The 12,232-nt window shown below is 43.0% G+C and overlaps 1 protein-coding gene across 8 annotated transcripts in view; it reads right to left on the bottom strand.

Moving 5' to 3' along the window:
- ZNF385B (zinc finger protein 385B) overlaps positions 1 to 12,232 on the bottom strand; it is a 192,661-nt gene that overhangs the window by 76,838 nt on the left and 103,591 nt on the right. For all 8 annotated transcript variants that reach the window (XM_081836948.1, XM_081836950.1, XM_081836949.1 and 5 more), the window contains one exon: positions 670 to 812. In XM_081836948.1, coding sequence (XP_081693074.1) covers positions 670 to 812 — 143 coding nt within the window. The remainder of the gene's footprint in view (positions 1 to 669; positions 813 to 12,232) is intronic.

The raw sequence follows: 12,232 nt of genomic DNA, 5'->3' as shown, positions 1-12,232 counted from the left end.
AAAAGGGAGGGGGAGTTTAAATATCTCTTTAATGGCTGCCCAGGAAGGAAATAATCCGCTGGTGTCTGTAGAAAGTTTCAGACAGGGATCAGGGTTAAAAGAGGAGAGATTAGGTGTATCAAAATTAACAGGTGGGTGAATATAACACTTATTTTTCATCCTACCTCTCAATATTTCCACAAGAAGCTGTGCTCACAAGCCAAAGTTTACAAAGCAAGCTGTAAAGGCGGCAAGCATTCACAAAGGTCAAATGATTCATTAAGCACTAGGACAAAGATTTCTGGGCAGTAGTGGCTGGTGAGGTGGCACAAAAACCATGAGCAACTGAGACTTGCCAAGTGGGAGCGGGGAGTTAGGAGTTTGGCATGGTGCAGCATCGGATCGGCCCCACTGAACCACACCACCCTGCCAAGCTTCCTGTCTCTCTGCCCTCTCAGTAAGCTCCAGAGACCCACCATATTGGAAAGCCAGGAGAGGAACAGTGCTCCACCATGGCCTCACCAGTCTCTGCTGCTCCTGGGATCACAGCGCCAGTCTACCTTTCTCTAACATTTATGACTCCATCGGCAACGAGCAACATGTGATGTGCTTCACTGTAGGGAGCAAAGAAAGCAAAAAAGCAAGGGCAGTTGGGTGGATGGGTGGGGAATTGCAACATTGGTTACTCACGGTATTGAAATTTGGGAAAAGTCCGACAGCAGGACTGCCATCCACTGGGAAGGACATAAATGGTTTGATATCCAGGGAGGGCTGCATCATGAGCGTAGGCGTGCGGACAAGGGTAGGGAGCGTAGTTGTGTGGCACGTGCTGCCTGCAGAGAGACAAATATTTATATATAAAAAAGATTTCTTTAATTAACCCCCCCACACACTTTAATCCACACTGTAGACATTAAAACATGCCCCCCCCCAATCCTTACTGGTGAATTCTGTTTGAACATAAATATCACCATTTGGTGGTAAGAATGAATGCAATTTGTCCTCATAAATAACAAAAAGGACTTTTACATTATCAGAACTGTTTGGAGTCTGCAAAACTGAGAAACTTTGCCCCAGCAACCAAAGCTAGAAGTTTCAGTTCATAAAAAGATCCTTAAGAAGTACATGTTGCACGATGTTCTACATTGTATGTGTGTCACATGATTTTTAGATGATGCAAATTAACTGCACACTCAACTGAGGATTTTGCTAATTATTAAATCCAGGCATATGAAAAATAGGTTTTATTACAATTATTTATATTTATCACAGCACTGTCATAACTACATAAGGTTAAAGAATGCACTACTATAAATTATCCCACTCCAATGAACTATCTACCAAATCCATAGTCCCTTACAACCTCAGTCTATGAATCAATTATATTAGTTTGACAAGCAATGAGACAGCTTCATAATCCATCTGCTTTTTCAGTTCAAACCACCCAGTTCATTATCTTTCCCACTTAGCTCATCAAAACAACCTCAACTCCCATCAGTCTCATCCAGTAATCCTTTACTAGATGCTTCTCCCTATGTTTTTCTATAATTCTTGTTTTAATAAGGAAGTAATATATACTGCCGTTTCTCATTATGCCAAACCTCCTTGAGTTTTCGGTCAACTGATCTACCTTCATCAAAACTGCCAGCCACAAAAGCTCTTCAAATTTATGTTTCCATCAAACGGGTGTCTTCCTCCACCTTCCAACAGATTGTTTCAAAGCACGAAGATAAAACGAAGAGCCCAATCATAGCCTCAAGCATTTTGGCTCTCCAGAAAAATATTAAAAATTGTGCCCTCTGTATGTGCAACTTACCTGACCATGACTTGTCAAGCCTGTTAAGTACAGGCTACACACCAAATATATTATATGGCATCAACTGACTTTATTTGAAGGCTAAAGGCCAAATGTTTAAGAAGAAACAGGAGGGGCACACAAAACAAGCAGACTTGCTGCTCTTTGCTGGCTGCACACACACAGCTCATATTCTACAGGCTACACAGGACAAAAAAGTTGTTCCTTAAAGATACATCAGCACCATTTTATAAAAGTTGCACACATCACAAAGCCAAAGCAGAGATTCTCCTTCGTACAACTCACTTATTATTCCATTCTGATAGTGATGGCAGACAGATGTCTCCACTGTGATACTTGCCTCAATAACTCTATGCCAGCAGTTGCTGACATGGCACCCATGAGTGCACTGGTGCCCTTTTTGTTTTACTTCCAGGGCTATAGGAAATTGGTTGTGGGAGAAGAATACTGGACTTGATGGACCTTAGGTCTAGTCCTGCGGGGCTCCTCTTAAGTGCACTTTTATATGCCCTGTTGAGTGCTCTTTTAAACCTCACTCACTAGATAAATGGTCATACCTGTCAAATAAACTCCCTTCATTCTTCCTCTCATGCTGTGTACTCTGTTGAATACCTGGTCAACATGGCTTAACAAGGACTTGCTTAAAGCTGAGCCATCTCTGGCAGAGCTGCTGCCCCACCTTTTGTCTTTTGTGCAACTTACCTTGGTCCTTGTTGTTTGTGTTGTCATTCAGGCCTCATGTTTGCACTTATTTTTAGGCACTGAGATTACTAGCATTTTGAAAACTATATAGCATGAGACGTGGCTGACAAAGTGAATAATCACAAACTGTTGCTAATGTCCCTACCCGGCTGGGTGTGTTTCTACTTTATGAGGAATTTATCCTGACAGATAATGTGCAAAAAATACAATCCAACTTTCCTCCCCCATTGTTTACCGAATGCAAAACTTTCTTTAAAATCTTCTAAGTAAGTCGGTGCCTGTAGTTTGCATAAGCCCTGAGAAGCACGTTGACAGTTGTGCTTAATTATCTGTAAGTCAGGAGCTTATTCAAGTGTATTCATAAATACAAAAAAATACTGCTAAAGGCACTCTAACATGTAAATACCATCCTCTGTAAATCTGCATGTGGGGGGGGGGGGAGCAGGAAAAGAAAACTGGAGGAAAACGTCTAAAGCTTTAACAGCTAGCTCTGAGTAATTAACCATAAAGCCCAGTACAATATCCACATGATATATTTAATTACATATCTTTCCTTCAATTGGATGTTACAGTTATTGTCAAATTGAAGTCTGTCAGTACACTCTGATGCTCATCAATTGTTTATTGCTCTGTATAATAGAATGTCATTGCACAGCCCCAACTAGAGGATTTGCAGTGCTGCGTCACAGTCCTGGAATTGAATGAAGTCAGAGCTGGGTAGAGGAACAAAAGCGAAGGCAGGTAGCACAACAGCAGGAGCCATAGCATGGGACTGAGAAGGGAGCGACACTGAGAAGGGAGCAAGTTTGCTACACAAGAGTATCAAAGTAACTTTAGTTGTGCAACCTGAATTTTGCTGGTATGGAAGCACATGGGTGACGCTGTGGTCTAAACCACTGAGCCGCTTGGGCTTGCCGATCAGAAGGTCGGCAGTTTGAATCCCTGTGACGGGGTGAGCTCCCATTGCTCGGTCCCAGCTCCTGTCAACCTAGCAGTTCAAAAGCACCCCCAAAAGTGCAAGTAGATAAACAGGTACCGCTCCAGTGGGAAGGTAAATGGTGTTTCCATGAGCTGCGCTGATTTCGCCAGAAGCGGCTTAGTCATGCTGGCCACATGACCTGGGAAAACTGTCGGCGAACTAACGCCGGCTCCCTCGGTCTGTAAAGCGAGATGAGTGCTGCAACCCCAGAGTCATCTGCAACTGGACTTAACTGTCAGGGGTCCTTAACCTTTACCTTTTAAGCACCCTTACAATTTGCATTTGTAGGTACCCAGTGCTTTCTAACCTCAAGGGAGTTAGCATTTCCCGATGACTCATCACCACTTGAGCAAATAAAGGTAAAGGTAAAGGTAAAGGGACCCCTGACCATTAGGTCCAGTCGTGACCGACTCTGGGGTTGTGGCGCTCATCTCACTTTATTGGCCGAGAGAGACGGCATACAGCTTCCGGGTCATGTGGCCAGCATGACTAAGCCGCTTCCGGCGAACCAGAGCCGGAAATGCCGTTTACCTTCCTGCAGGAGTGTACCTATTTATCTACTTGCACTTTGACGTTGTTTTGAACTGCCAGGTTGGCAGGAGCTGGGACTGAGCAACGGGAGCTCAGCTTGTTGCGGGGATTCGAACCACTGACCTTCTGATGGGCAAGTCCTAGACTCTGTGGTTTAACCCACAGTGCCACCTGCGTCCCTTTCATACCTGGGGGTTATTCCCATTGAACTCAGCAGGAATGCACAGCAGGGTGGGGAACCTGTGGCCCTCCAGATATGGATGGACTACTGTTCCTCTCATTCCCAGCCACTGGCCAAGCTGGCTAAGGCTGATGGAAAATAAGAGTCTGAAGGTTCCACTACTGATGTATAGGACTGTTGTATGTTTAACCATTTTTACCACTAAGAGCTTCACAGAGCTCTAGAGCTGTCTCCTAGCAACTTCACTGCAGTTGTAAAAATCCAAGCTAAACTACTAATTTTGTATTCAAGAACATACCAAAAAAATGTAACGAGCAAGGGTGAAAAATGCAGGAGGTGGGTGACAGCCACGGATTAAATAATCAAGAGTGTGTTCCTATGCATGCTTAGGATCATTAGAATAAATCACAGTGTTCAGTACTGCTTACTCTTGGGAGACATGTGCACAGATTTGCAGCCTTAGAATGAGAGAAGTACTTGCAAAATATATTAACACCCCACCCTTTCTTTCTACTCTGAGGCCACCGTCAAGCAAATGTTTGCTCCTCTCTCCCTAAACATTTCTGACAATACTAGCAGGTTAAAGATAACCAGAGGGGCCAGCTATATTCACTTCCATCAAGACCTATCACATCAAACACAGAATCCTGCCAACGTTTCCTCTAAAGGTCAGGGACATTTACACCAATGCCCAATCAAATTTGTATGCAAATTGGACTTAAGCTAGCAAGAACACAGACACAAGAAAGATGTAGCTGCCAATTTTCATTATAACTATGAATGTAACAGATGTTTACAATTTAATTAGCATTTTAATGATAAGGACAATTTAGTGTGTAAAATACAGACGGTTTCGAACTGTTAGTCAACCTTGGGCATGCAAATATTCATTTGCAAGATTTGCATTCCGTTTTCTATGAAGTTCAGTACAGCTTACCAAACACAGTATTACAAGACAGCTTAATAAACACAACATTACAAAATTCCAACAGGCCAGACACACACTACCCCAAACTACAGAATAGCTGTAGTATTCTGTAGCAATGACTGATATATTGCTGACATTTTCCTATAAATTTAGGAATCTAAAGAGGACTGTGCACACACAAGAAGAACGGATTGAAAGATGGCAATGTGCCCTATTTTACAGAGGATGACACTGTGTTTGAAGGGCTCTCCAGTCCAAGCCCAGTTTAAAGATAAAGAACCATAAGCAGAGAGAACAGGGAACGGCTTTGAAGTCCCCACCCCAACCACTGACACCTGGGCAGCAGACTGAGCAGGCGTACAGATGACCTGGACAGTCTCCCCTGCCATGGTGTTTCTATTTAAATTATAACAATTATTTATAAATTTGCATTTGTACTTGTAAACTTGCACATGCAACTGTTATGGCAAGCTGTGTCCTATTTTGTCCTCGTGATACATCAAAGGCCTTTCCTGAGTTCAGGAATGGTTTTTCACAGGGTACAGGGAGCTCCAGCAATGGGTGCTTGAAAAACCTCGGTCCAGGGAACAAACACCACTGGAATCCTGACTATATTTCCATCAGTCATTCCCTCCCCACCACTTTAAAGCAATTTTTAAGCTTGCAAGTTATTTTATAGAAAGAAGATTGTTTACACGCACATTTCTCACTTTTTGTCTTACTTAGGCATCAAATTACCTGGATTGAAGAGTCTTTTAAGTTAAAACACGCCATGGATTTATTTTGCTGCATTAGTTTCCTCGCTGCTTATTTTCCTTCTTTGCTTATTTCAGCAAAGTCTACTCTTATGCCTCCTACAAACAAAATCCAAGGCAAAAGAACCAATAGGTTTTGCCAAAATGTTATCGCCCTTTGCCCAGAGCTCTGTATGCAGTTCTGAAAGGCTGTAGAAGAAAAGCAGTGTTGCATGAGGGGGGGGGGGAGCCACCCGCTTATCAACAGACCACTTGTGTGTCCGAATGACCCACTCACTCAAATGGATCAGCAATTCTCTTTACTCAAAGAGCTGTACACGTGACTTGGTTGCGTCCATTTAAATAAACGGAACAGTTACCTGTGTTACCGCAAGCCCTTTGTTCACATCAAGACTCCTAAGCTCATAAGGTTGCATTGGATTTGGCACAGGCGTGCAATCATCAAAATGCTTGGAAGTTGTGTTCCAGTGAGTCCGACCATTTGCCAAGCTAGCTCAGTCCACTGCAATGGCCAGCAATGGGTTTCAGAGCTCAACCTGGGGAAGCCAAGGATTGAATCTGGCACCTGTTGCATGCAAAGTGCGCTCTGCCGCTAAGCTATTGATGTGGTGTGATCCCAAATCAAGCCCAAGCAAGTTCAAAGGCCAATCTGTCCCCACCTCAGACTGAAACTATTATAATTCAAGCAGGGGTGCTCACATTTCCAGACCGCCCCACCCCCCTCTTTAAATAATTGTTCTATCACAAAGGCTCTGCTCAGATATCACAGTAAACTGTGGTTTGCCACAGTGGCAGTGAGGCCAGGCAAACCACAGCTAGAGACTCTAGCATTTGCCAGCCTCATGATCCCTAGTGACAACTGCCTCGTCTGCATGCATAAACAATTCATAGATTGATGTGTGCTCTGATTTGAATGGATTCAAATTCAGCTCAATGGAAGGAAGAGATTTCTGCATATGGGCATGCACAGAGATGTTACGATCCAATACTGTATACATTTACTTGGGAATAAAATTATCCATTAAAATTATTGGGGATTTATTTCTAAGTATGTGTGAAAAGGGTTGTGGTCTTTGTGTACATGGAGCTATGCTATCCAACAGGAGGAGGAAGGGCCCAATTGGTGGTGGCACCCCAGCTGTGGATCCTACTTCCCTTGGTGTCATTTTGGTGCCAGGTACAAACCTTTTTATTTTCCCATGCTTTTTAATATTCTGCATATTGTTTTTCATGAAGAGTTTTGTCTGATTTAATTTCTTCCAATTTTAAATTCTTATTTTATATTGTGGGCAATTTACTTTATTATAAGTTTAATTTTGCAAGCCACTCTGGGCATTCATTGAAAGTTGCCTTAGCAACCAACTAGCCAAACCAACTGAACTGAAACGGGAAAGGTGTTGCAGATGGGAAAGATCTGAGCACCCATTAATTCTTCTGTACCCATGTGCTCAAAACTGGGCTATCTCGTAGACATTACATCAAACATCTGCTTGCTTTTAAAAGCTCTCACATTACAACGCAGATCTAAAGGAAGAAAGGTGACCCTAACAGATTCTGGACTTCAATGCACAAAATGCATGAAATGCCATGGAAAATGATGAAAATGTATCAGAGTCATGTTTAAAATAGGAAAGTTTGTTTCCATTAAAAATCCTTTAACTTTGGTTTAAGATCCTGAAATTACTTTCATAAGCTTCAATGAAATTAGTTTCACAAGCTTCAATTCAGTTAGTTCCATTAAAGGTAAAGGTAAAGGTACCCCTGCCCGTACTGGCCAGTCTTGACAGACTCTGGGGTTGGTGCGCCCATCTCACTCAAGAGGCCGGGGGCCAGCGCTGTCCGGAGACACTTCCAGGTCACGTGGCCAGCGTGACAAAGCTGCATCTGGCGAGCCAGCACAGCACACGGAAACGCCGTTTACCTTCCCGCCAGTAAGCGATCCCTATTTATCGACTTGCACCCAGGGGTGCTTTTGAACTGCTAGGTTGGCAGGCGCTGGGACCGAGCAGTGGGAGCGCACCCTGCCGCAGGGATTCGAACCGCCGACCTTTCGATCGGCAAGCCCTAGGCGCTGAGGCTTCTACCCACAGCGCCACCCGCGTCCCTAGTTAGTTCCATTACTTCACAAGATAAAAGGGTATCCTGATCCTTCAACTAACAGCACAAGGATAACTAGGTGCGGGATTGGTTTTGACAACAGAAAGGCATTAGATTTTTTGGGTGCTGCAGGGGGAAGCAGTAAAAGTTCTCTCCCCACTTCTGCTGGCCAGAGCAGCCCCCTGCGGGAAGTTCCATTGCAGGGACGCTCCCAGCAGTGGTAGCAAAGTCAGGATCATTGCCAATTGTACGGAACTTTACAAAACATCATTACTGATTACAATGTAAAAACTAAATACTTTATGAAGAGAAGTACTTCTCACAACAAACTTTCCCACTGAAATAGTGGAGAACTTAAAAAGTGCTAAATTTTGGATAAACCAAGCATTGAAAAGCCTTCTTCAAACACTAAATCACAGTCCAACTTCCATCTCTCATTCTGCAGTCTCTTGTTACAGCTGTCCTTGGAATTTATTTTTCCCCAAAGGAGAGGCACCTTGGAGTCAGAAGAAAACAGTACCCATAAAGTCTCCGGAATTCTTTCTCACGGTTTTCTATATGTTCCCAGAGTCGTTGTCCGGTTTGTTTCTGTTAATAGTGCAATTCTAGCCCTGTCTACCAAGAATAGCTCCTATTGAAATTAGTAGTGGCCAGCAGGGTGCGAGTGCTCTCCCAGCTTCTGCTTACTGGTGGGGGGTGGGACATGGCAGCTGGGAGCTCAACAGGTGTGGGCACAGTGGCAAACCCAATCAGACAATCATCTGCATCCACAATGTGCTGCCTTGGGCCTTCTCCTCTCTCTCCTGGTGAGTGGCAGTGAAGCACTGTGTTCCAAAGCCTGGGAAACAAAGCAATATTCCCCTTGTTGCTCCACTACTGCTCCAAAGTAAATGTGGTTAGGATTGCAGCCTTATTTTCTTTATGAGCAACACCTTGAATTTGGGGGAAATTCAGTTACAAGAACTTGTGAGAGAGGTGCGTGAAAAAAGCAATAACCCCCCTTCTCTCTTTTTTTTAAGTCCTGCCATTTCAGAAGGAAATATCAGGTCACTAGACAGGCACTCAAGCAATGCACCCCCTATGAAGGTCTAGGTTTGGTTGCATTTCTTTAAGGTTATGGGCTCACCATACACTTTCATATTATTTTACTCACATTATTCTCTCTCTTTAAACCTCTCAAGTACCAGCACTGGAGAGTAAGCAGGAAATTAATGTTTTTGTTTTCCTTTAAAAAATAAAAAACCACCAAAAAAACCCCAAGCAAAACTTTAACAACATTGTTATGTCAAAATTCAACATACAACCCATACCCCCCTTTAAAGATTTACAGTACCGGGTAGACTTTACTAATTCTCTATCAAAATCTTGTAAGCCCTGTAAAACATGCTTATACCATAACTCAGGTTATTACAGTGGTACCTCGGGTTACATACGCTTCAGGTTACAGACTCCGCTAACTCAGAAATAGTACCTCTGGTTAAGAACTTTGCTTCAGGATGAGAACAGAAATCGTACTCCGGCGGTGTGGCGGCAGCAGGAGGCCCCATTAGCTGAAGTGGTGCTTCAGGTTAAGAACAGTTTCAGCTTAATTCGTTCCGGAGGTCCGTTATTAAGTTCTTAACCCGAGGTACCACTGTATTTTAAGGATGAGTATATCGGTATCGCTGCACCAAAGGAAGCATTTTTCTTTTAGCCAAATAAAGTTCATTTTTGTTTCCACTGTTGTCCTTCCATAGAGAATAGTACTGAATGAGTTTAAATACTGAACTGTTAAAAAAACCGAATCAATCAACATTTGAAGGGCCAAAGGTTTAGGAGAGCTGAAGAAGTACTCTTTACCACCATAATAATTGACTAATGACATCACTCTAGGTTATGCCTACCCCACTGTGATTAGCCAGGTAGAGACAAACTAGTTCTGGCTTGGCAGGTGTAGCAGCATCTTCTGCTTGGTACAAGCTGTAACTGCTAGGAAATCCAGTGCAGAATTTGCTGCTACAAGATGTGGAGATGGCCACTGACTTTAGAAAGGTTTAATTCATGTAGGGTTGATAGCATTTGTGATAGCTAAGTGAAGCTTCTGGGGTTAGTGGCAATGTACATATTGGGTACCAGTGGCTGGTGGTAGGAGCAGGGGAAGGGCGGGGGGGACAAACAATAGAGGAGGCAGTTATCTTTCTGCCAAACATGTAAGCTTTCTGGAAGCATTTGACTGGTGGAAGCAGGATGCTAAACTTGACCTAATCTAGTGATGCTAAACTAGGATGTTAAATGTGGCCTAATCTAGTGAGATCCAGCATGACCTTCCTTAAATTTTTAAAAGAAAATGAAGGCCATTTTCTCACTTTGACTTCTTTGTTCCTATTTTACCCATTCCCAAACTCCCTCAACCTGACACCAGTTCCCCTCAGCGTTACTACATGACTGCTTGAAGAATTCAGTCAACAAAACCAACAAAAGCAACTTGCTTAAACAGTCTTCACATGCTTAATGTAGGCCCCCTCGCTTCACAATGTACCACACTACCAAATCCAAGGAACATAGGTTTAATTAATCTGTAGCCAAGATTATTAAGAGATGGCAACTTTTTTTTTGACACTGTGGCAAAAGTTTTCACAATAAAGCTGTCAATATTTTAAAGTGCCACAAAGCTTTTTTCCTTTTGTTGTTTCTTATGTTGCAACATATGGGACGCGGGTGGCGCTGTGGGTTAAACCACAGAGCCTAGGACTTGCTGATCAGAAGGTCGGCGGTTCGAATCCCCGCGACAGGGTGAGCTCCCGTTGCTCGGTCCCTGCTCCTGCCAACCTAGCAGTTTGAAAGTAAGTCAAAGTGCAAGCAGATAAATAGGTACCGCTCCGGCGGGAAGGTAAACGGCGTTTCCGTGCGCTGCTCTGGTTCGCCAGAAGTGGCTTAGTCATGCTGGCCACATGACCTGGAAGCTGTACGCCGGCTCCCTCGGCCAATAAAGCAAGATGAGCACCGGAACCCCAGAGTCGGTCACAACTGGATCTAATGGTCAGGGGTACCTTATGTGCAACATGGCCACCCACCCATAATTTATCATTTGAGTTCCTTGTAAACGGCAGCTTTTCAGTCAGAACATCAGTCTGAAAAAGACGATTCCATGCATTTTCATAGACAAGAGGAAACATGACACTTATTATCACCTCAGAGTTCTGGATCACAACCACTGCTTTACTAATGAAGAGAGGGTTTTTTTGTTTTGTTTTTTACCAATCCTCCTTGGGTCTATTTTGAAGTACATATAATCAGAAATCCAGAAACACACACCTCTCAATACTTTCTCAAGCTTTCTCAAACACTCTGTTCATCTTTCACTGATGCTACATATGTATGTATAAGAAGCTGACAAGGAAATTCTTGGCCAACATGAAGACTTATAAAAGCTAGCATTTCAAATGCAGCAAGAACTGTTATTTCATTGAATGTGGCTGTCAGTCACTTATTATTGTTTTGTGCAAGCAGATGCTAAAAGTATATTTCACATTTATTTCCTTACACGTATATGGCTTTCGTTTTGACATGGGCTGTTTTGACATCTGACACTGTTGCACTTACTTCCTTTTCAATATTTATAATCACAAGGAAAAGAAGCTCTTTCTAGCTCCAGCATGCTAATAATATAAATGTGTGCTTATTAGAATTGGCTCTTTGTCAAAGCTTAAGCAATTACATAAATTAAGAATCAGTCCTCACTATTTTTAGAAGATATATGATGGCTGCTGTACAAGTATAATTTACTCCTATAATGAAGTAGCCCAGACACATTTGTTTCTTTGAAAATCTGATTTTGCAGACTTCTAAAGCAAACAAACCAATTTATTCAACTAGGCAGGAAGCCCACACAGATTGCTCCCTGAAAATGCACAGTAAGGCCACACATATATCTGAAGTCATTAGCACCACTATTAACACCATTAACCTTGCAAGCAGAAAGTTCCAGGGGCAGTTGCAAGCACCTCCAGTTAAAGGATCTAGGCAGCAGGTCTGGATCTTCTGTCTAAAGTTGGGGAAAGCCAGCTGCTATCAGTTACCTAGCCATGAACCAATGGTCTAACTAAGGCAGCTTTGCATGTTCAGATCCCACTCCCCACTCCATATACGGAGTTCTGTATATCAAGATATATCAAGATATACAGAACAGGCACCATTCAGAGCTGCTACATGTTTTAGAAAGACAACCACAATCTGCCAGCACACCAGGAAGAAGAGTCAAGACATTCAAATATGGAAGAATAGG

The sequence above is a fragment of the Podarcis erhardii genome (genome assembly GCF_964252035.2).
Source record: "Podarcis erhardii genome assembly, chromosome: 1".
Classification (NCBI taxonomy): Eukaryota; Metazoa; Chordata; class Lepidosauria; order Squamata; family Lacertidae; genus Podarcis; species Podarcis erhardii.
Note: the sequence above shows the minus strand (reverse complement) of the source record. Positions and strands in the feature narration are given on the sequence as shown.